This window comes from Schistocerca serialis, chromosome 2 (genome assembly GCF_023864345.2).
Source record: "Schistocerca serialis cubense isolate TAMUIC-IGC-003099 chromosome 2, iqSchSeri2.2, whole genome shotgun sequence".
In the NCBI taxonomy this organism is placed as follows: Eukaryota; Metazoa; Arthropoda; class Insecta; order Orthoptera; family Acrididae; genus Schistocerca; species Schistocerca serialis.
The window spans coordinates 1,161,225,238-1,161,251,153 of NC_064639.1; the positions used below are offsets into that span (position 1 = coordinate 1,161,225,238).

The following is a 25,916-nucleotide window of genomic DNA, read 5'->3' on the forward strand; positions in this document are numbered from 1 at the left end:
GGAATGTGACAGAACGCTTTAAGAGAAGGTGTCTGGAGTAGACGACATTCCCTCAGAATAATTCAGGTTCTTGGGACAGTGAACTACGTCAGAGCTATATCACTTGGTGTGCAAGATATACGCTACATGTGAAATACCTGCCGACTTCAAGAAGAATGTAACGATCATAATCACGAAGAAAGCAGGTGTCGCCACATGAGAATGTTGCCAAACTATCAGTTCAGTAAAGTCATAGTTGTAAAATATTGAAACAAATAGTCCATCTCGTGTACAAGGTATATGATACAAGCGAAAAACCCTCAGACATCACGAAGCATGTAACTATTGCGATTTCAAAGAAAGTAGTGGCTGACAACAGTGAATTATCGAGATCCTTGGGAGAACCAAGCGTGACAAAAATAGTTCACCGGGTGTGAAAGAAATATGATATAGGCGAAGTACCCACAGACTCCAGGATGAATGAAATTATTTCAATTCGAAAGAAGGTAGGGGCCTACAGTTGTTAATATTACCGATCTATCAGTGTAACAGGAATGGTTGCAAAATATTGATACGAATTATTTGCAGAATAATGGAGAAACTAGTTGGAAACTGAACTCGGGTAAGATAAGTTTGAGTCACGAAGAAATGTAGAAACATGCGAGGCAATAATGACTCTATGGCTTATCTTAGAAGATATGTGGAGGTTAAAGAAATGCAAACGTACGATCATAGCATTTGTAGATTTAAAGAAAGCTTTTGACAATGGTCACTGGAATATACTCTTTAAATTTCAGAATTTAGCAGGGGTAAACTACAGAGAACGAAAGATTATATACACCCTGTACAGAAACCAGACAGCTGTTATAAGAATATAGGGGCACTAGAGGAAAGCAGTGGTTGAGAAACGACTGAAACAGAATTGTAGCCTATCCCCAATGTTATTCAATCTGTGCATTAAGCAAACAATAAAGGAAACAAAAGAACTATTTGGAGAAGGAATTCAAGTTCAGGGAGGAGAAACAAAAACTATGTCTTTTGATGACGAAGTTGTAATTCTGTCAGAGACAGAAAAGTGTGCAGTTCTAAGACATCGACTGCATTCCGACCAGTGCAGCGCCGCGAGGCGGCATCGAGAAGGCGGTGACCCGAGCGCCAGTGGAAAGAGCAGGCACCGCCACGCCTCTAGGAAGACGAGAGCTCAGCGCCCCCTCTCAACGCTGACCCAACCGGCCACTCATCGCTGGTAGACCCAGTTCGGTCGCAGACTTCGAGAGCGTCAATGCTAAGTATTATCAAGATGACACTTGGCCGCGTTCTTCGGCTAGTAATAATGAAAAGTACTTGCATATAGGAGGCATAGGAAGCAAGTTAAGTTATGTTTATTTTCTTTATAGAAATAAATTGTTCTATTGATCTACAACTGTTATGTACAGATTATTTAGGATCCTGCCACCGTCCATCGCAGCCTCTCTCCTTCCTTGTTTGTGTCCATGCTGACTCCAACAATGGTCGACACAACAAAAAGGACTTAAAAGAGTTCCTGAATGGAATGGATAGTGTCCTGAAAAGAGGTCATAAGAGGAGCATCAACCAAAGTAATGCTAAGTAATCATATTAAATCGCGCGATGCTGAGGAAATTAGATTAGGAAATGAACTCTAATAGCAGTATATGATTTTTGCTATTTGGGTACCAAAATAACTGATGATGGCCAGAGAAGAGAGGCACTGAATAGAAACTGGGTATAGCAAGGAGAACAGTTCTGAAGAAGAGGAGTCTGTTAACATCTAAGTGTTAAGAAGTATATTTTTTGTAGCATACACTTGTACGAAGTGAAACGTGCACGATAGACAGTTCAGATACACAAGCAGAGAACAGAAGCTTTAGAAAAGTTGTGCTATAGGAGAATACTGTAGATTAGATGGGCAGATCGAGTTGCTAATGAGAAGGCAGTGAATCGAACTGGGAAGAAAAGAAATTTAGAGTACAACTTGACTACAGCAAGAGATTAGTTGACAGGGCACATTCTGATTCATCAAGGAATTGTCAGCATGGTATTGGAAGGGAGTGTGTGTGGGCGCGGTGAGGGAGGAGCGAAGGGGGGGGGGGGGAGGTTGAGGAGTAAAAATTGTAGAGGAAGACTGAAATATGACTACAACAAGAAGGCTTAAATGGATGTGGACTGCAGTACTTATTCGGAGATGAAGAGGTTTGCACAGGATGGAATAGCGCGGAGAGCTGCATCAAACCAGTCTGCGGACTGAAGACCGTCACATAACATCACGTTACAGTGTGAGAGTGTATCACTGTGGACTGTGAACCTCACTTCAATAAAGACTACAGCACTGTAGTAGTTCTGAGAATGGCTCAAGTATTTTTTTTTTCTTATACAAGGGAACGAGTTGTGCACTCTTAAATTTTCATGGAAGAAACTGCTTCTTACGCGATAAGGTCCGTCAGACAAGGGGCGTGTTGTGAATTGCAATCAGAATACGACACACAACATTCCACGTGCAGTTTCGTTGTTTGTCTAGCAAATTTAAATGCTGTGTAGTTAAGTGGAAAGCTGTCTACGTTTCGCATCTTTCTCCGTGCGAGAATATCTAAATTAAGGTGTGCGTGAGTATTCTTCCGCAGCATACATTCGAGAAATAGATTTGAGAATTTCCATCCTTGTTTCATCACTATCTTATCAAACGTATGTGCTGCCAAACTTGGCTGAACAGACAAGTTTGATCCATTTAAGAATCCTGCTAGGTATTAAATTACTTTGACATTCTTTTTTTCTTATTTTGTTCCTTTACTTTTACGTCATTTTAGTTTTGAATTATTTTCGTTTTTTTTTTTGTTCTCCAGATATTTTAATTATTTGCGTCTTATCTTTATACAGATTTACAAATTATTTTGGATCTCTAGTTTTATTACATAGGTTTCTAATCACGGTGATTTATATTTTTGTCGATTCTGAAACTGAGCAAGCGAGAAAAAGACTGCTTGTAAATCAATCCAACCAACGTCAGATACTTTCCACTCGTTAGTAAACATCTCATTTCTGCTAGCGTTCTATGTCCTGTAACTGTGGAGATGCTTGGTTACAGCTCTAATGTGTGGCACCTTACCACAGTTACTGACACTTCATTTCCGTTGGTTGTAACTAATCCATGTATGAAGAGGAATCTAATATATCTTTCTGGAGACTATTAATTAGTTCCCATAACGAATTTGATCTATTCTTGGATTAATCTGATAGAACCTCGTGATGAAAACTCTGGCTGTTAAAGTATGAGAATCATTTAGGCAGCTATTACAGAGAAACATATGACGAATATTCAAGAAAAAAAAAACGGATAAATTCAAAGTATTTCTGGCCATCGCTTTCTCTGCTCCTTCAGTTCATACACAGGGTCATTCAGAGCCGTTATTGGTTGGTTGGGTGGTTGATATGCTGCGAGGTCATCGGTCTCATCGGATTAGGGAAGGATGGAGAAGGAAGTCGGCCGTGACCTTTCAATGGAACCATCCCGGCATTTGCCTGAAGCGTTTTAGGGAAATCACGGAAAACCTAAATCACGATGGCCGGATGCGGGTTTGAACCGTCGTCCCCCAGAATGTGAGTCCAGTGTGCTAGACACTGCACTACCTCGCTCTGTAGAGTCCTTTTTACTGCTTGAATAAAACACCAGATGATTTATTCACTCTTCGGACCACATCATTTGAACGCAACTAGGTACATAGTGCAAGTTTTTCGTAGTTCTGCCGTTTGAGGAAGATTCGAGTACAGGGACACGGGGTGTGTATGACGCCGGTAAAGCACTTGTGTGTGCGTTATCGGTGCTTCCGTTGATTAGGATACTTCACCAAGTTTTCGCTATCGCTTGTGAGTGGCCATGTTCGAACTATTGGTCTTCTTTCCCGGTAAAACATCACCCAATCGACGAATAAGAGCCATCTGCCACATCTGCAATTGCGAACGAAGAAAACTCTAAACTGAATCATTAGAAGGGTATCACGTTTACGTAGATATAAAGAAAAATGCTTTCATATTAGCTGAGGTGATTTTGTTGGTAAAAATGAGTGCTTTGTGATAACACGCTGAGGTTAATGACGTCTTTTTCTTCACGGAACCATCAACGATGTAATTCAGAAATATCACATGCTCCGCCGTCTTCAGATATCTACATTTCTATCAGCCATTAAGGTAGCTGTCAAATAACTTGGTTCAAGAAGATCATGGTAGATGACATGTTTACCCGAAAAGGAACGCCAGGAATGATATCTCATGTTTTCTTGAGTGAAGAAAGCTGTTATATAATAATTTGCATTATCTGATTGGGTATTTTATTGATGGCCTTTGGATGCCTCACAGTACGATTTTGCTCACTACGTAAGTAGTTGCTGGTTCGTAGTACCCGAGGTTATCTGCGACGTTCACGGCTTACTGCATCATTATGTCTCGTCTTGTACGGTTATCGGGAATATCCATATAAAGATAGGTGCAATCAGCTGAATACACGAGCACCATGTGAACACATACAGGAGATATCTGTTAATAAACGCAACTAATCTTAGGATCGTGCGACCGTATCTGTATTAAGACACCCACTGTCATCGAAGTTAATGTTCTTGTAGCAGTAAGGATTTTGCAGCGATATACTAGACGAAGGAGAGGCATCATGCTACGAAATGTTATGGACGATGATCGAAGAACAGAGTTGTTGCGAATTTGAGGAACAGCGTGGCACACGTTTATTTAGAAACACATCAAATGCCTCTCTGCTTTACTATCCTGAAATATAGAAATCTGTCTCTCTCTCCCTATTCCTCTCCCTCTAGCTCTCCGTGTGTTCAAAATGGTTCAAATGGCTCTGAGCACTATGGGACTTAACATCTGAGATCATGAGTCCCCTAGAACTTAGAACTACTTAAACCTAACCAACCTAAGGACATCACACACATCCATGCCCGAGGTAGGATTCGAACCTGCGACCGTAGCAATCACGCGGTTCCGGACTGAAGCGCCTAGAACCGTTCGGACACTCCAGCCGGCTCTCCGTGTGTGCGCGAGGTGTACACGGTGTTGGTATTATGTCAACAATGATCATTTGTGCCCTCACCCACTTCGCCTGCCAGGGTAGACTCACAGTGCTGTTTTTTTTCCCTTCATTTAGTATGAACGTTCAATAAATGTTACACTGTGGCACTGACATTTCCATTGCTTGATACACTGATTTATTTGAGTACTAGAAACAGAAATTTATTGTCTGGCAATCGTGTCCCAAAGTAGATGGTTCGGGGCTCTGCAGTATGGACTGTCGATCTCACACAGAAATGTCCAGCAAATCTAGTTAGAGAACGGCCTTATTCTGTTACGTGAAGAAGAGAATTAAGGCAAACAAACTCGTACTCGAGAGAATCGCCATAGAACGCTCATCTACTCATTCTTAATTTTTAATCGTGAGTTGCCTATATTATAAAATTATTCGGTTTACTGGGAGAATTTTAGGGCAGTACGGTTTGTCTCTAAAGGAGATCGCATATAGGACGCTGGTACGACCAATTCTTGAGTACTGCTCGAGTGTTTGGCATCCGTACCATATCAGATTCAAGGAAGGCGAAGCAGTTCAGAGGCGGGCTCGTAGATTTGTTACCGGTAGTTTCGAACAATAGCTTAGAGTTACGGAGATGCTTTGGGAACTCAAATGGGAATCCCTGGAGAGAAACACTGTCAAGAAAATTTAGAGAACCTGCATTTGAAGCTGACTGCCGAACGATTCTATTGCCGCGTAAGGACCATGAAGATAAAATACGAGAAATTAAGACTCGCACCGATGCATTTAAACAGTCGTTTTTCCCTCGCACTATTTGCGAGTGGAACAAGAAAGGAAATGACTATTAATGGTGCAGGATAACCTCGGCACTCACCGCACTATGGCTTGCGGAATATCTGTGTAGATGTAGATGTAGATGTACATCAGGAGACCGCACGAATGTTCCCCTCTATTGGTCATAGGCGAGTTCGTCCTACGTCCCAGTCCAAGTGATACTGTGGTTGCATATCAAGCAATTTTCGTACTGTTCTCGACTGATGCGATGTGCTAAAATTTTTGTTGTCCAGTTTAGACCGGCAGCTGAAATCACAATGTAACACCCAGTAATTTATTATAATTATCAGTTCAGCATTTAACCATTTTTTTCGATTATGTATACGGAACTGCACGACTGTCACATGAATAAATAGTTGTCACAGTTGTAAACTAAAATCACAATATTAACGTATAACACGTTCTCTTCGTTAGCAGTTACCACTTAGCATTAGAGCTTGGTTCTTTTTTCGTCGTGCCCCCTGGTGTGTAGCTTTACAGTATGACCAATGGCCGTTGTTCTTATCTACCAATACGCTGCATCAGTTCTGCTGTTTTTAAATGGAACTCTTGAAAAGAAATTTCGTGAAAAATGGAGGAGACTGCGTTAAACCCTCAGATGCAGTTACTGTGCCACGTAAATATTGTACATTGGGCAAAAAAATCGACAATGTTAGCGAAAATTTCGCTTATTGTCCGTCTTGTTTTGGATATGTTTCTGACTTGATTTTGATGCAACAACAGTGGGATTCCCTAGTAATCAATAAAGCAAGGACATCATTTATACACGGCACAAACAAGAGTTAAACTATAAGGATCGATCAAAAAGTTTCCGTTCGAAGTCCGTACAGTCCAGAATCGGTACACCAAATAGGTAAAATAGCCGTCGAGCGTTGAGGAAATTATCCCACCGGCGCCCCAGATTGAAGTCACCCGCTTGGCAAAACACCGTGTCCTGCTAGCGTGAAGAAGTCCGTGACTGTCTGGTGCACATCCCCGTCCGACAGAAATCGTCAACCTTTCAAGGCCTTTTTTGAGGGGCTGAAGGCGTGATAATCGTACAGAATAGATTAGGAGAAACTTACGCGTCACGACATTTGCGACATGGGGACGTGCGTCATCACGAAGCAGCAGCTTCCATTGTCTCAATTTTCACGGAAGTTTCGCTTTCATTGCACGCCGTTATTTCTCTCCATATACGTTCTTCATTCTCCGATGGACGTCTACCGGTGTTTGTCCTTCAGCAGCCAAGAATAAAAGTACGTTGGTCCTGTTTGGACGCGTTTGGTAAAAACGTCGCCAAAGCTCACGTTTCAGCGTTTCCCTCATGTGCATCGGAAAGACACAAGTGCCACACTGATCCATTCCTGCAAGTCGGTGTTTATACACCCGCATCGGAGTCGCGCTACGTTGCATTTACACTGCAGCAACGCCCTCAAACGGATACTTTTTGAACGCCCTTACAATATCCAACCCTGTGACGCAACAGTATTAATTTGTCTTCAGAAGATGATTCCTTCACCAATGTGGTGGAGCAGCTTAACGTGAGTCTGCTTTCTAGTAACGTTTCAATTTCTTAGTGTGCAGTGTTATCAAAGTTATCTACACAGTCGCTCAGTGATCACACTGACAATGAAAGTGACACTGAGATACAGATCAAATTAAAACACTGAATTGTTCCACTGAAGAAGATCGTAATACGGTTCCATCTCTCAATCACCGCACGAGTAGTGGAACAACGGTTGTTGAGAGAATTGATCTCACTCTACAATCGCCGTACGTAGGAAAGATGTAGGCTACCTGTACAATGCTGCATCGATTACGTTGAAGAGCTTGCTCCCCTTCTAGCAGTAGTTTATGGTAAGTAGCTGCACAATCGAAGCGCTACAACCTGTTAGAAAAAGGCGCATGCCATTTACGTTTTCTAGAACAGCTGTGGGGCAGATATGAATAACTACTACTATTTATTGAAGGCGTTAGTATTTTGTGCACTCGTGGAAAATATTTTATGCTAGCGTATTACGACCTATTTTGGAGAATGAAAATCTGTTTGTAGGAATGAACATGGTTTCCACAATAAGTGATCTATTAAAATTCAGCTCGCTCTATTCGTCTTTAAGACGCAGCGTGTAGATAACGGCTTCCAAGGTGATTCCAGTTACGCGCTGTTACTTAGTGAACCAAGTATGAGCTTAAGGAATATCTCATGAGCATTCTGAATAGAATGAATATTTCCTAGTCAGTCGAACTCTGCACTTAGATGTTAATGAGCAGATATTGACAGACGTGAAAGCAGTTTCTAACTATTACAAGAATGTTATGAGAGCGTGACCACGATGTATATAAATAACTTGCTCCATGAGACTGTGCAAGCTTCTTCATCTCCCAGTACCTACTGCAACCTACATCCTTCTGAATCTGCTTAGTGCATTCATCTCTTGGTCTCCCTCTACGATTTTTACCCTCCATGCTGCCCTCCAATACTAAATTGGCGATCCCTTGGTGCCTCAGAACATGTCCTACCAACCGATCCCTTCTTCTAGTCAAGTTGTGCCACAAACTCCTCTTCTCCCCAATTCTGTTCAATACCTCCTCATTAGTTATGTGGTCTAACCATCTAATCTTCAGCATTCTTCTGTAGCACCACATTTCGAAAGTTTCTATTCTCTTCTTGTCCAAACTATTTATCGTCCATGTTTCACTTCCATACATGGTTGCACTCCATACAAATACTTTCAGAAACGACTTCCTGACAATTAAATCTATACTCGATGTTAACAGATTTCTCTTCTTCAGAAACGTTTTCCTTGCCATTGCCAGTCTACGTTTTATATCCTCTCTACTTCGACCATCATCAGTTATTTTGCTCCCCAAATAGCAAAACTCCTTTACTACTTTAAGTGTCTCATTTCCTAATCTAATTACCTCAGCATCACCCGACTTAATTAGACTACATTCCATTATCCATTCGAGATTAGTGTCACAAAAATCTAACTTACGTCATTCTCAGTAAACGACTACAAATATACACCTCACCATATTTCTGTTTAAAACAGACAGTCCTGTTTTCAAGACAAAGTATCCGGCTAAATATAACATTGAGTCGGATTTTTCCATTTTTGTACCTGGCAACACTAACTGTGACATCATAGAAGGCAGACAATGAAACATAACAAAGCCGACAATGAAATTACTGGCACGGCAATGTTTTTAGGGCAGCCAATAACACCCTCGGGGTGTTTCTCCCTTTCCCAACTCACCACTGGCGCCATTCTACTGAGCAGTCTACTCTAGGAGTGGTAGAGATCAGCGAAGTGCAGCACATTTCGTCATCATATCGTTCAGTCACAGAGGCGGTCGTCACACGACAATGGCCGGAGCTGCAGGAGGAGCTTTCTTTGTCAGGGGGATGTTTACTGCACTTGCTCCAATAGTATACGTTCCAAGAACAAACTATCAACGCATCACTGCCTTTTACATACATCTCGCGAACGACCATGATTGCAAAATTAGACGCATTGTAGCTCATATTGATGCTTGTGAACAGTCGCTCTTTTCACGTCATTCGTGAATTAAACACGGAGGGGAGAAAATTAAGAGTTATAAAACCACGGCGGGTTACGGTAGACTATCTAAAAGTATGCGTTCTGCTATGGTAGGTTTCCTAGTAGCATTGATCAGTTAAGGCTGTACCCGCATTACCTGTACGTTAGGTGTATTGCATACCTATTGGGCGTTACCTCCTATCGATCGCTTTGCTTACATTTGTGATCAGTGGCTTACTTGATTCTCCTACAAGACCGGAAGCAGTGAAACGTCTATAAACTGAGAGCATACATAAAGGACCGTATAACCTACGGAACATTTTTGTTGTGTATAGCCGGCCGCAGTGGCCGAGTGGTTCTAGGCGCTTCAGTCCGGAACTGCGCTACTGCAACGGTCGCATGTTCGAATCCTGCCTCGGGCTTGGATGTGTGTGATGTCCTTAGGTTAGTTAGGTTTAAGTAGTTCTAAGTTCTAGGGGACTGATGACCTCAGAAGTTAAGTCCCATAGTGCTCAGAGCCATTTAAACCATTTTGTCGTGTATAGTTATCCTTCTGTCTGTGACATAAAAATAAACAGTATTCATAACAAAATTGAAATCGTCAATGTTTAAATCAAGTTTTATTCAAAAATTATTGATTAATGTTGGGAAACAGAGGCATGTTGTAGTAAAAATAAACAAAAAGCAGATTTATTAAACAGCACTAGAAAATGCATTTCTTAAAGAAAGTTATGTAAAATAAAGAAAATGCAAAAAATATACATCAAACATCGCTTCAAAACTTAATCGAACTTACATAAAACATGTTTTGTTATTCATAAACAACTTTCGCATTTATCAGTGATAAGCGGTCTTGCTTTTTATCATGATGAAAAACTTTCTATTGACTACAAAATAACGACAACAGTTATTCACATTTTTTTATGTTTGTGCATGTAAACCGTTCTTGCACCAAAAGTAATTGGTTTGGTTCCATAAAAGCGCAGAAATTGCGCGATCAACTAAATTTTATTACTTATAAAATGCAAAATATATTCTACAAGGATATAAAATACACAACGAACTAACGTGTGCGGTTCTAATTATGTGCAACACAAACAAGCCAAGACAAGTCGTCGGCTCCCGTTTCTTCTCTTACACAAAATTTATGTTTCTTTCTTTACCAATGCTATCAGTGCTACGAGTAATCCTACCGTTTACCATGTCATTTATGCACTTAACCGAAACTGCAGAACCATACCTTTGGTAGATCGTAGCTCTAGAGGAAATGATAGTGGTCGACAAATTATATTGCGTCTCTCTCTCTCTCTCTCTCTCTCTCTTCCTCAGACACACACACACACACACACACACACACACACACACACGAACTGTGTGCCTGTTCAACGTCATACGATTTTAGTGTTGTCCTAAGCGTTCTACATACTATAATTTGTAGGGGAAGTATGGAGCATCTTTAATGTTTTGGAAAACGGATGGCGACTTCTAAGCAGCCATAATACAGTTTGAGCAATAATGTCTTTCAAATCATTTCCCTGAACGAAAAATACCTGACGACACGCACTTTTTCCTTACTCTGTCACCCTGGGGGGAGGGGGGTGGGAAGGAAGTGCAAGGGGTTGGGGGAGGGGTGCGGGAAAGCTGCTCCACTTGCCTCCGCGTATGGGCGTTCTTTGTCGGTAGCACACTATTTATTACGTGCTGGCGATAGCAAAGCCGGCTCCGAGTACAGACTGCTCCGCTAATTACTATGGAATTGTTGCCCGCCACGAGGTAATACAACAAATTGACAAATATGTAATATCCGGATAGTAAAGAAATAACAAATGCATATCATTACATTAGGTGCTGAAAGTGACCTCCTCGTGCTTCAGTGCCATTTTACGCGCGCCTTTAAGATGATGTACAGTTTGCGTAACTGTGTCACATCAGTTCTCAAAATTTAATTACAAATAGTGTCCTTCAATTCTAACGTTAGTGGGTTATTTGCGTACACTTCCCCCTTTAGACTACCCCCACAGCTAAGCCGCAAGTAGTTAGGTCTGTCAAACGCGGCGGCCACAGTGCTTTGCTGACAGTCCTTTCTTCTGTGGATCTTTTATGAATTCGAGAGACTGACTCGCGTAAAGTGACAGATCGTCCCATCCTGTTGAGAGACAGGATACGAAAGTTCATGGGGACAGGAGGGGGGGGGGGGGGGCAGGCAGTCGACTGTCCGAAAAATTCCTCAAACATACGCATATATGCAGCAGCGTTTACTATTGTTTAAAAAAATATGGGACCCACAATCCGACTTGCTGACACGGCACGCCACCCTCCGATTTTCTTCACCTTGAAGAGATGCCTCATTAATCGTATTAGGATTGTTTGTTGGCCAGTATCTGGTGTTGTGGGGGTTCACATGTCATGTCAGTTGGGACCAGGCTTCCTCACAGTACAGCAGCGACGGGTCCAGCACTCCACTCAACTGTTTGACATAGCCACGTGAAGTAATCCACACGTTTTGCTTTATCGTCCTCTTTCAGTTCTTGGACACGTGTATTTTTGTAGGGCATCATCCCTGTATGGTGTAAAACACGTTAAGAAGACCTACACAAACGTTCAATTGTGGCGACAATCTACGTGTCATCATTCGTGCTCGAATATTCGCTATTAAGGCGGGTGCACGAACTGCGCCGCTTTCTCACCAAATCCTGCTGGAACGGGAGCGCCAGGAACCTTCTTTTCAAAAATGTCCCCCGTTTTGTTAAATGAACCAGTAGGCATCCACTACTGCGATTCTCTCTTGAAGTGGGTAAACCTTGATGAGATATTTACTTCGCACGTCTTAACTAAATCACAACGGCTTTCATATTGACAATACAAAACGTAGTAGCAACAGCTTCGAAACAATAGATGACAGCTGGCGGCGACAATGAGCAGTGCAGTAGTTTATCGTGCGCCATCCTCCACTTTTCGCGGTGAGATTCAAGTTTTGAGGATTAGACCAATGGTCCAGTAAGATATATTCAGTGGGTGCGGTGAGGCTTGGCAGATTTTTGAGAACTGAATCAAGGGTCGTGCAACAGGCGGTGCAGCGAGGCTTACCAGAACGTGAGGATGGAGAGTGGTCCGGCTGTGACCATCGGGTTGGGCGCGCGCGGCCTGCCCTTGGAGATGGAGGCGTCCATCCTGCTCGCCTGCTGTGCTGCCGGCGGCCGCTCTCGCGACTGTCTGGACACCGACTGACCCCGGCGAGCCGCCCTATCACTGGATTCGCGATTACGCCGGCCTCGCCATCGTCCGCAACAATCGCGGCGTTTCAGATAACGTACACGTGGACGGCTTTGCACTGATCTCGCGACATCGGATCCGATGAATGCGTTCACCGTTTGAAACAATAATATTCCGATTGCGCCCGTAACATCCATACTAGGATTGTTAATATTTTTAAAAATATCGGGAACGCAACATATCGATATTTAAGAAACCGTCAAATTCGATCACCGATACATCGATAAAATGTATCGATATATCGACAGAAAAATATCGTCTGCGCATTGTAAATATACTGCCGCTTTTAGAACGGTATATTTAAGTTTTGGTTTATTATTAGATGTTCTGTACGTCAACGAGCAAGCAGCTTGCTTATTCCATTTAGAACAAGAGCTGAAACCAAAACGTTGCACGTTCACGCTTGGCGTTAACCATTTTGCTAACAGTGACAGCTGCATGAAAAGTGACACAATAAAAGAAGTTCGATGGGGACCACCGTTCGGTTTCGTCGCATGCAGGATTTGTCCGGAACACTTCATGTCAACTTCCCTGTTGTTCGTTTCTGCAAATGCCGGCGACCTACCAATCGTAGTGTCAAAATTGCGTGCTGAAGTTGAATGTTGCAGTCTCTGTTAGTAGCGCCGAACGCCGAGACGGCCCACCGCAAAACCCAGTCTTGTCGTCTAGACTTTTGTTGTTCGTCGTTTTCAGCAACTGTTTCTGAAGAACGCCTGTGTGAACAAATAGAACAGTAGTTGCTTTAGAAATTGTTTTTTAAAGCAGGTATATGATATTTCTTCACATCGGAAATCTTGTTATTCCATTCACACCGCCATTCGCCCCTCCCGCCTCTAGTCCAACTGGACTTCTTCTTTGTGCCACCTATACTTGCTTCATACATCACAGACAAAGACTGGGCGCGATGAAAGCTCAAAAAGCAGTAAGACTGCTTCACACAGTGAAAGTAAAATTATGTTCTACTGTAATTTCAGAAGAACAACTTCAAATATTTACCCGAAAATTGCGAAAGAAATATAATATAAAATAAAAATACTGGCACTCGGTATTGCCATTCTGATATCGATGTATCGATTCATCGGTGAAAAAAGATCGCCGTCATATATAGTTATTTTTTTTTTAATTAATGTTATATCGATATTTTATCAACACCCCTAATACAGAACCACCAATAACAAGGGCAAAATATTTATATTTAAAAAAGCACACGAAAATTCTGCTTCACACCTTCCTAAGAGAAAGTCTCCTCTCTTTCGAAACTAACCACGTAAGCGCAGACGAGATGTGGCTTAAATTCGAAGAAACAGTAAGATAGGTGCCCCAAATTTCGTCATCTTTAAGTCCTGAAGGTGACGTAAACGTTAACACTGCAAAAACGGAAATACAGAAGACGTGTTCTTATTCACGTCGTCCATAAACATTCTCTAAAGTACAATTAATTTAAGTGCGTTTTTCTTCCTAACATTGCCAGACAGTTGCACTACTATGAATCACTTGAATGTCATGAATAAACAATTTTTTCAAGTTTTTTCAGCCTCCCAAATCTGTGTACCATATGAATTTGTATGTCTGTGTAGATAAGCAGTATATTTCGCGATAAGAAACTAAGCATTTCGTGTAACGAATCCAGTTCTCTCCCCTTGCGTTTTCCCATATAAAAAAATAAAGTAACCTTCATTAACAGCAAACAAAATCAGTGTTGAATAACAGCTCCAAATTTCGTCGCTGGAACGAAAATAGAGACTGCACAGAAGATAAAACTACGAACATTCCCAGATTTATTTCATTGGCCGCTACAGCAACATAAGCCACACCCTCGACTTTAACGGTTACACACCAGAAACTATGACACACGACTGAAATACAGCCCAATATTTGAACAGAAATCAGTCCTCGCACTAGAAATCGTTCAAAATGCTCTAAGCACTATGGGAGTTAATATCTGAGGTCATCAGTCCCCTAGAACTTAGAACTACTTAAATCTAACTAACCTAAGGACATCAAACGCATCCATGCCCGAGGCAGGATTCGAAACTGCGACCGTAGCAGCAGCGCGGTTCCGGACTGAAGCGCTTAGAACCGCTCGGTCACAGAGGCCGGCTCTAGAAATCGTAGGCTGGTAATTTGACTACTACAGTAAGTCACCTCAGTGTAAAAAAATTAATTCCTTCGTAGACGCATGCTACACGTGCTCCACACAACAAACTCTCGCAACAATAAAGTAGACAATGATAACTCATGTTTGCGCTGCTAAACATTTCTTACCAGCTCTGGAAACCCGGAAAATTCCTAGGAGGACAAAATTAGGAGCGAGGATTATATTAGGGTCTCTTACCTTGTTGACGGCAATTCAGAGATTCGTACCAAGTACATTAATAAGTGAAGGAACAGATCCCCAGTGTACACAAAACAGGTCAGAAACAACCAAAAACGCATCCTAGATAAAAAAAAGTAACGCAGAATCTCCAAGAGGTTTTACGTAAGCTCGAAACTTAGAGCGGATTTCCGTTCGAGATGCTTTTAATAGTTTCCACAATGAAACTCTGTCTCAAGATCTGACAGAAAACACAAAGAGATTCTGGTCACATTTAAAGTACATCAGTAGCAACACACAGTCAGTGCCTTCACCGTGCAATGGAAATGTCGCTGATGACAATGCAGAATTGCTAAAGACGGTTTTACGAAAGTCCTTCTCCAAACAAGATGCAGTAAATAATCCAGAATTCGAACCAAGAACAGCTGCCAACATGAATAACTATAAATAGATACCACCTGGGTAGGAAAGTAACTTAAGTCTATTAACAGAGGCAAGTCATCCGGCCCTGTTTATATACCAGTTAGGTTCTTCTCGCAGTATGCTGATGTAATACTTCGACATTTAACACTCATAGACAACCGATCGCTCGACGAAAAATCCGTACGTAATGACTGGAAAGTTGCAAAGATCACACCAATACGAAAGAAAGGAAACAGAAATAGTGTGCTGAATTGTAGACCCATATGACTGCCATAAATTTCCTGTAGGGTTTTGGAACATGTACTATGTTCGAACATTATGAAATAACTCATTCGTCCTTTTGAAACGCATCTAGATTTTTTTATTCACATGAAGTAAATCGGACTATCGTCAGATCTCAAGTTGAGTCCATATTTACAGAATTCCAGGAGGCTTTGACACTGTTCCTCACAAGCGACTTCGGAATAAATTGCGTGCCTATGCACTGTCGTCTCAGTTGTGCTTCGGGATTCGTGATTTCCCGTCAGAATTGTCGCAGTTCGTAGTAACTGACGTTAAGTCAAGTAAAGTGATATCTGGTATTCCGCAAGGAAGTGCTATAGGCCCTCTGCTTTTCCTAATCCGTATAAACCATTTAGGACAGAATCTGAGCAGCCCTTAGATTGATCGCAGATGATGTTGTCATTTACGGTCTACTTATGAATCAGAGTATCGAAAGCAACTGCAAAATGATCTAGACAATATATCTTTATGGTGCCAAAAGTGGCAACTGACCCTGAACAGTAAATAGGGCGAAGTCCTCCACATGAGTATTAAAACGAATCCGTTACACGATCAATAATACAAAGTTAACGGCTGTCGTTTCAACTAAATACCTACGGATTACAATCATGAACAGTTTAAATTGTAACCATAACACAGAAAATATTGAAGGATAGGCGAACCAAAGACAACACCAACTTTTTCCTCAGCACGGGAAAATATTTTTTTTTATTCCCACCTACACAAGGGAGAAATGACCATCTTATAAAATAAGAGAAATTAGAGCTTCCGCGGAGACATTTGTGTGTTCACATATTCCAAGCGCTAATCAGGAGTGGAACGCCCCCCAAGTTGGGAACCACTGTTCGAAATAATCCAGAGCTGTCTACGTAACGTAGGGTAGGGGTTAGTAATAAAATACCTTCCTGCAATATATTTCTATCGTACAATGCAACTTAACGGAAAATATTAAGTCCAACATCTTCGCAAGATCAATGTAGTTTTTTATGGAGAGAGCCTGACCTTTTGCTCAGTCAAGTTTTAAAGCATGAAGAATGTAATAGAAAGGCAACAAAATCGTAGTGGTTCTGAAGAACACCGAGAGTGAGCAAGTGAGTGCAATGGTCTTGATAAACTGTAAAATTAATTTAGTTGTATCGGCCAACTTCTTTGCGAATTCGTTTAAACAAGAGCATTGGACACAATGTATTTATCCTTGTCAAACTAAATTTGAAAGCAATAACATTACCCGTATGTATAAATATTATGTTTACTCTTTGTATTTTGTTGGCATGTCATTGTTAAAAATTACTTATGAATCCATAATCAAAGCCACTTGAACCAATACTAATTACATGCTTCAGAACGAAATGACCAAAGCTGCCAGCCCCATGGCCATCTCTTATCTTAAGATCTGTCAGTGAGATGTCAAACTGCCTTTCATTCTTCTCAGCGCTGCAAGATGAACTTTTCCGGAATTGTTCTTATGATTAATTCGGTGTGTGTAAAATACCTGCGGAATTTTGAGAAAACTTCTACATCCTTAGGCAGCGACTGAGGCTGTCATCAATTCGTGCATTGTTTTGGACACCCAGTCCTGCAAGTAAACGCTGTTTGCTAACCAGCAGACGGTAACATAAACTTCGACAAGTATGCATGTCCAAAGTGACAGACACTGCAGCGACTGCAGCCGTTATGAAATTCGTTAAATGTATTCGGAATTGCGCATATGGACAACCATCATCCATATAATGGAATTAAGACAGTGGAAATTTGTGCCAGACCGGGACTCGAACCGGGATTTCCCGCTTATCGCGACCGGTCGTCTTGCCATTTTTTTATCTCATTTTGTTCGTTCTGTGCGGACGTCCCATGACGCTTATTCAAGTTCATCACTGGTCAGTTCTTTTTTTATTACGGAGGGCAGCTAACCCTCTGACCGAACACGCTGAGCTACCGAGGCGGCTCCATTAGGCAATCCGAGCACAGGGACATTTCATCGTAATTTGAAATAACACAGCCACTGCAATATCGTATTTATCCGCCGACACCGGCAAGGCCGTCTTTCACCTATTGGAGGCCCTGCGTACATAGAATAATCGGATCCCTATGACCTTGACAGAGCACTATTTTGTTAGAATAGACAATGAAAGCAGATAGTCGAGGTTCTAGATATATTTTTATTTCTTTACAGTCACATTAAATGAATAGATAATAAAATATAATCCACAGAAGTAACTCTTTTAGCATTCGCAGGTTAGTGCTTATAAATGTGTGTCGATTGAAGAGGTACCCTCCTAGCTTTGAGATGGGCAAAATCGTTAATCACTTCTTCAAAATCTGTATTTTTGAGCATATCACATTCTATGGACCTCAACGATAAACTGGTTAATCTCTCTTGAAGTACTGAAAGTTATTTAAATAAATAAAAATGTAAGCTGCAGAATACCCTTTCTGGCTGTAAACTGAGCTGTGATAATAAATCAACTGTCGTAATGTGAAAGCAAAGCTGCATTGTAGTAGTATCTTCTTGTCGTAATGCAAGTCTTTCATACTGTAAAAGTTAGCAGTCTGACTGCGAGAATTTTGAACAGTATAAACTGCCTGAATAATTAACTTGGACATGAAACCTAGAGTAATTGGCTTTGCAAGATTGTATCACAAGTTGGCCCTGATTGAATAAATAAAAGAAATCATAATCTTTTCTCCTTGCCTCTATTTTGCGCTAATCTGGATAACGCGTTGCAGTACTGCCCTGCCTTGCCCGCCGCTATGCTAATGCTGCAAATTACTGTATCTACACAGAGAAACTCGAGAGGTGCAATGAGTTCTCTGTCAATTGCAAATCGAACACACTTAGCTGGATAATTCATTAAAAAGAATCGTAAGAGAAAGGTTGGTAAGAAAATGAAATATGCGCAAAAATGACACCACTATGTTCTTTTCTTGTATATTCAGAAAAGAACTCAAGGCAGATTTTAAAATTAATGAACTTCTTAACATCCCAAGCAATACACTTTCCTATCTCTCAAATCTAACAACTTTCACTACAATAACCAAGTTAGTCCGATGGCACAGCAATAGTGAAAGAAAAAGTAACGTCATTATTGTATTTACTTGAGGTTCTATTAGGTTTCTTCCTCCAAATCAGTTTCACAATCATGTCGATTGAACAAAATGATAAACTGAGGCAATAAATTTGAATCATAATATTTCCATAGCTTCCTCACTAACACTGCTTAATATTATCAGCCTAACTCTAACACAGTTGAACCTCGACTCTACCAAAGATAAACGTTGTCTGCTCCTCTGCGCCCTTGCACAGCTCAAAGATACTCACTTAACTTCTGCGAAACAGCTTACAACATCGCTGCTCGCTCACAATGGATCCAGTTACCAAAAACTCAGATACCAAAATTATGCATGACACCTATCAGCATTGTACTTCTTAGTTCATTTTTTATTTTTTCAGTTTGGAGAAGGAGCGTTCCGCACTGTAGTTGGTTACCGCCATGCTTAAAAAGATTCTCGATGCGATTTCTACATTTGGAAAAGTTTTCAGTTTTGTTTTCTTTCAAAAGGTGATATATTTCCAATATACTATTAGTTCCCCCATTTTTACTGTGAACAATTTTCAAGTTGTTGTTGTCGTGGTCTTCAGTCCTGAGACTGGTTTGATGCAGCTCTCCATGCTACCCAATCCTGTGCAAGCTTCTTCATCTCCCAGTACCTACTGCAGCCTACATCCTTCTGAATCTGCTTAGTGTATTCATCTTTTGGTCTCCCTCTACGATTTTTACCCTCCACGCTGCCCTCCAATGCTAAATTTGTGATCCCTTGATGCCTCAGAAAATGTCCTACTAACCGGTCCCTTCTTTTTGTCGAGTTGTGCCACATACTCCTCTTCTCCCCAATTCTGTTCAATTCTTCATCATTAGTTATGTGATCTACCCATCTAATCTTCAGAATTCTTCTGTAGCACCACATTTCGAAATCTTCTATTCTCTTCTTTTCCAAACTATTTATCGTCCATGTTTCACTTCCATACATGGCTACACTCCATACAAATACTTTCAGAAACGACTTCCTGACACTTAAATCTATTTTCAAGTATTCCGTTAAATGCAGACGTTCCGTTTCCATCTCTTGCTCGTTAACGTCTTCATAATAAATTTCACCATATTCTTTGCAACTTCGACTCAGCTCTTCGGAATTCTGAGTTTTCAAGCGATAAAATGAACCAAAACGTTGACTAATGTTCTCATACGAACTTAATCGCTGTTTTAGATGAACGCTCAGGTTATCAGATATCGGAAGAAAGGTTTCTACTTTGAATTTCTCTTTTCTATCCAGTTGGACTGACGGTGCAGGGGCATCGAAAAATCTGTGGCGTGAGCTTCTATGTTTTGTTCTTTGAGGTAGGTCCTTGTAATCAGATTCCGGGTTTTGTGTCTTTGGCGCACGATTCGAACTCATAAAATGTATCTCTGAAGTTGATGATAAAATCACAAGTGAGGCGAACAAATTAGTTGCAATGTGCAGTGTTATTGTTTCTTCCTGAGTTAATTACTTGTCTTGTCTATTCTTTCGGATATGGAGCTCCGAATATCCATTAGAATAATAAATTCTACCTTTCCCATTTTTCTGGACAGACTAAGGGCTTTGCCTCTAGTTTCTCTTGCCTGTTCTGTATCTACTGTGATGGACATCAAAGTCTCTATAATTTGTTAATGACCTTCATGCAAGGCACTTACTGCATCAGCTCGGGCTGACCATCTGGTTTCTGAAAGATTTTTAACAATTTGTTTTGAAACCAAATGTTCTGTCAATATATTCCACCGGTGGTTAGAGTTCGACAAAAGTTGTACACTTTCTGAATCTTTTCAAAAAACTTTATTGCTCCTGATACACACCCAACAGCTACTAAGTTTAGTGAAAGTCCCGCACATGGTACAGAAGGGGACATTCACATTTCTCCTTGATTCTTGCTTGTAGAACAGTATACTTCCCCGACATATTTGAAGCAATTTCGTAGCTTTCTCCTCTGCTATTTTTTAGGAATATCATGATTATCTAAAAAAGTTCAAGATGGTTTCCGCTAAATACTCAGATTTGTGGTCTTTAACAGGTATAAATTTCAGGAACCTTTCAACAGGACCACGGTCTTTTACGTACCGAATTATAAAATCTAGCTGCTCAACATAAGACAGATTGGGCGTACTGTCAACGCTAATGGAAAAATATTTTTCTGATGTAACTTCATTTATAACTTTTTTAGGACCTGTTCTCCATTTACGTCGAGAAACTCATTACAGATATTCGCTGATAAATAAGAAGTGTTACCTCTTTCAGAATTCCAAAATTTTTGTAAGTGATCTGCAAGAAATGGATCGAATTCATTCAATAATTCCACACATCCGAAATAATTTCCATTGTTGGGAGATCCTAGGATTTCATTGTCACCGTTAAATGGAAGTCCTCTCGATGCCAAAATTTTTACAGCAGCTACAATCCGTTTGCGTACATTTCTCCAGTAATTCACTTCTTTTTGATGTTGAGACAATAAGTCTATATCTATTCTACGAGCCGCTTTACTTCGTGCGAGATAAGTCACCACAGAGTGCCTATGTGCTGGGCTATTTTCATGTGTTAAAATTACGTGATTAATGTGCATCCAATCATTACATCCACTCGGAGAGCATAGATTTACATCAGAAGGGTTAAATTAGCAGCATGAAAAAAAATCGAGTTTTTGGAAGGCGAGCACAACAATCATTTACTTTCGATGCTTTCATTGCTCTCTAATTTCCGAATAAATAATGCTTTATTAGCGCGCCCGGTTAACCGTGCGGTCCCCGGCACGAATCCGCCCGGCGGATTAGTGTCGAGGTCCGGTGTGCCGGCCAGTCTGTGGATGGTTTCTAAGGCGGTTTTCCGTCTGCTTCGGCGAATGTATTACACTTTTAGATAGAAGCAACACAACACTGATTACATGTAACTAGTTAAAACTTTGTAACAGGCTGGGATTCTCGACATAACATTACTATATTTGATGTATATTTGTTGTTACTTTCCCAACACGTGAAGTATGTCGTTTCGGGGATACTTACTTATATATCGTTTTTGAACTATCTGTTGATACTTGACCCTGTTGGGTTAGTTACATAATAGCAGTTCTTGATTAGAACCCAGCCAACTTAGAGACACATAGTCCTGTTAGTCATGTTTTATTCTTTTGGCTCATTTTATTTTTCCTTTATTCACATTTATTTTTCATTATATCGACCTACTGTCTTTTGCACATTTCAGTGGAGATTCATCTTCATTCATTTTTACCTCTTCTTGAAAACCTTGAAAGTGTTAGATTTTTGTTTTGAGTTTTTTTTCCATTTCGAATGTCTTAGTGTGATATATTTATGCTTTCTTAGCCTTTGAGGGACAGTGATCCATTTATCGTTATTCTTTTTGTTTCTGAAATACTGTAAAATTTGTTAGGCTGATCTTTGTTCCCCCTTTTTCTCACAGGCGTAAAAAACAAAGCATGTACTTGTCAAGAGAATGTGAAAAGCAGTTGGAATAAAGGGAAAAATCACATACAAGCAGTGCATGCTATATACAGGTACAGGCAACTGGTAAAAGATTATACGTGGACTGATAGCAGGAATAAAACTAAGATTACGAACGCCGACGGAACAAGGTTGCTTGGGAGGTGACTATTCAGGGATATTTCTATTAGGTTCATTGTTCCTTCTAAATATGAAGCAGTCAGTTGTATCTGTTTGCAGTTCCAGGATTCTTCAAAGGATTTTCTATCTTTTTCCCCATTATTCCTGTTTTCTAAAATTTGTGGGTCGCAATTTATTGAGGCACTTTAAGTGGCCATAAATAGCCACTGTTAGTAGCCAGTGTTAATCCCACTGTTTTGCTTTTAAGATTCTCTTGTACAGTTAACTAGGTGTCTGTCTCGCCTAACATTTCAGCAAATCTGCTAAGCTGTAACGTAGCTGCCTTCGACCTTGCTGTTGTCGGCCTTGCGTTCAGTTACGTGGCTTAATATCTACTTATCTAATATTAAAGGAATGTGGGAATTCCGTTTTTGATTAGACGCCAAAGGCCTTCCGATAAACATGTAAAACAGACTAGTTATTGCAACATCGATAATTTTAAAACAAACAGATCGTCGTCAAAATGAGCATATGGTCAAATCTGATCATGACAGAGCATCTTATTAAATCTCCTGATGATAGACAGGTGCAAATATTGCGATAGAATGATCGTAGTGGAAAGAATAAGTGACTCTACGTGTGCTGCATCGTGACTGTTTATTACCAGTGAAAGGGGTGCTAAGAGAGGAAGATTTTCTTAACCAAGTGCGACATGACCGTATTTACTTATTCCCTAGCAAGAAGAACGTAAGACTCCCGTGCCTGCGTAGACAACACATTTTAAAACCCATGTGCTCCAAATTCTTGCTATAAAGTGGGGAGCGTGATAGTGATATTTTTTTTTCGTGAATTACAGTGCTCATTCTTAATTAGAAAGAAGGTCAGCGTTGGCCGTAATATTGATGGTTTATTCACAGCGAAATCGATTTTCAATCATATAGTGACCATCTTCAGCGCTGTGGTGAACAAATTAAACTCATAGGCACTGGTGTCAGGTTATTATCAGTAACCAAAGCTATGAAACGATCACAAAAATAACGGGCCGAATGAAAGTCTAGATAAACAGCTTCACTGAATTTTACTATTTTCACAAAACACACTGGTCAATGCGAATCGTATCTCATCAGGCGATTCCACACGTCTGTATGAATGCGTATCATTCAGTGCAGTGATTCGCAGCGTTTCTTAGGCCATTACCCCTGCCCTGGGTGCAGTTAGACATTAACTAGTATCCCCCCCCCCCCTCCTTGACTTCTGCTCCCCCCCCCCCCTGCCGCACATTATCACCAACTTTATCACCTAACTAAACTGTAGAATGAAAAACTTTTCTTGCAACACTTTTATTTTTAAAATGATGAAAGATGAATGACATTCAGTTTGTATGTGTGTGCATGTGTCTCAGAATGAATGACGGAGCAGTTCATGGTGCATCACAAGGGCGATCCACAACTCCTCAGAAAACAAAATTAACTATCCACAGTGAGGGTACACACTTGTTACAAAAAATGCTTAGCCTGCGTTACTCGTCTCCACTGCGGCGCTTGCTTGACCTGCAGACTGCATGTTCCACATCCAAGAGCATCTTCTCAGCACGGATCTATCATCTAATCTACTGCAACCACTTTTAAAACCAAACAAGTTCAGATGTGTGCACTATACATACTGTTCTTAAATCACTTCATTGCTGCACCCCTTACTTCTGAACTGGCAGAAATTGGACGACTTCAGCTTGTTAATGCTTTTTGTCTACCACTCTAAGAATAATAATAAAACTGTGAACAGCACTATAGGAGTCCTTACGTAGTTACTGCTGTGTCATGCTGTCAATTAATCCATTTATCTGTTTCGAAGGAAGTAATGAAGCAATTTCTCGATTACTGCAGATACTATCTACAACTTGGAGAGGACATTTTCTTGAGATATTTAGTATTTGTTACGTATATGTTTCACTTTTATCATCAGCGATGTACGGGAGAGAGCGCTTCATATGTGTGAAGTGGCTGGACTAAGTGAGGAACCAGTGACCTCCTCAGCATTAATGCTGCAAACTGAGAAAAAGTTATTGTTGATAACTTATATAATCAATATTTTGGTAATGGTAATGATCTTTTGAAAGTAATTTAGTTTCGTGACTGAAACGGAATCGAATCGTTTAGTTTTTACCCGTCAGAAAATTTCATTTTGCCCCTCAGGAGGTAATTACCCCCAGGTTGGAACCACTGATTCAGTGTGACATTTCTTTCCATGGAACCATAAAATGGGATCCTTCAAAATGGTTCAAATGGCTCTGAGCACTATGGGACTTAACTTCTGAGGTCATCAGTCCCCTGGAACTTAGAACTAGTTAAACCTAACTAGCCTAAGGACATTACACACATATCCATGCCCGCGGCAAGATTCGAACCTGCGACCGTAGCGGTCGCGCGGTTCCAGGCTGTAGCGCTTAGAACCGCTCGGCCACCGCGATCTTTCACATCTAAAAATCTTGCAGTAATAATATGCTGGGCTATTATACTGTTTTCGAATGAATTTTCTTGGTAACCCCAAAAGCTGTCCCCCTTTGTGGAGTACATATTCAGGGAGGTTAACGATCATTTGGGAGTGGAGGGTGCTGGGTGGGAGGAGAAGAACTCAGTGCTGGTTGTGGCAGCACTCAGCCAGCAGCAGGCCGCTGTGTACCGTGAGCAGAAGCTCGCCCCCTCCGCCCCCCACCCCTACGCCCCCACCCTATTTCCGAGCGAGGCGGTACCACTATGTCCAACTGTTTTCGTAGACTTCTTCTCGGTAGACATCCAGCATTCATACCTCTTGTCGTTAGAGTTGTGAAGGGCCTGCGTCTACCAAGAAAAAGTCTACAGAAACAAATTGAATATAGTGGCATCTATAATGGGTCAGACGTTTAGATGAGTTACCTAGTTACGTGTCTAGAGGCCTGAAGGTGGTACCAACGAGGCACTCAAACTGGCAGCTAAATAAACATATTGCATAAAATTACGGCTCTTGGTATTTATTGCCTTCGAGACTTCGACCAGCCACAGTCCCATTTCATTTGCACAAGATCAAATTACAGAAACTAAATATTTTATACTAATTTCTTCGGTTCATCGCTTCCTCGTTGCGTGTACATGTTGGCGTGTAGGATAGTGGTTGGTGAAAAGTTTGCTCCAGTTCCGAGAAGAAAACCTATTCGCCGCAATGTTCGTAGAGAAAGGAAGGAAGGTTCGAATTTAACTTTCAATCAATGTCGAAGATATAAGAAGCTGAAATACTAGCGCACGTCGCCTAGGGTGAGATAGAAAATGTGTGTGTGTGAAATCTTATGGGACTTAACTGCTAAGGTCATCAGTCCCTACGCTTAGACACTACTTAACCTAAATTATCCTAAGGACAAACACACACACACACATGCCCAAGGGAGGACTCGTACTTCCGCTGGAACCAGCCGCACAGTCCATGACTGCAGCGCCTTGGACCGCTCGGCTAATCCCGCGCGGCGGTAAGATAAAGAATCAGCCATCAAAGGGGAGCTACGGAAACCACTGAAAAATCTAAATTAGATTCATCACCCTAGGATCTGCAACCCGCTTCTCCCA

General features: G+C 41.1%; 1 protein-coding gene across 2 annotated transcripts in view; it reads right to left on the reverse strand.

Moving 5' to 3' along the window:
- LOC126458622 (probable multidrug resistance-associated protein lethal(2)03659) overlaps window positions 1–25,916 on the reverse strand; it is a 287,255-nt gene that overhangs the window by 172,795 nt on the left and 88,544 nt on the right. The window contains exon 1 of one of the 2 annotated variants that reach the window (XM_050095788.1): window positions 12,475–12,597. The exons of the other annotated variant lie outside the window; for it this stretch is intronic. Within the exon in view, the coding sequence (XP_049951745.1) occupies window positions 12,475–12,557 (83 nt within the window). The 5' untranslated portion in view covers window positions 12,558–12,597. Of the gene's footprint in view, window positions 1–12,474; window positions 12,598–25,916 lie in introns of those variants that run through there. 2 annotated transcript variants of the gene reach the window in all.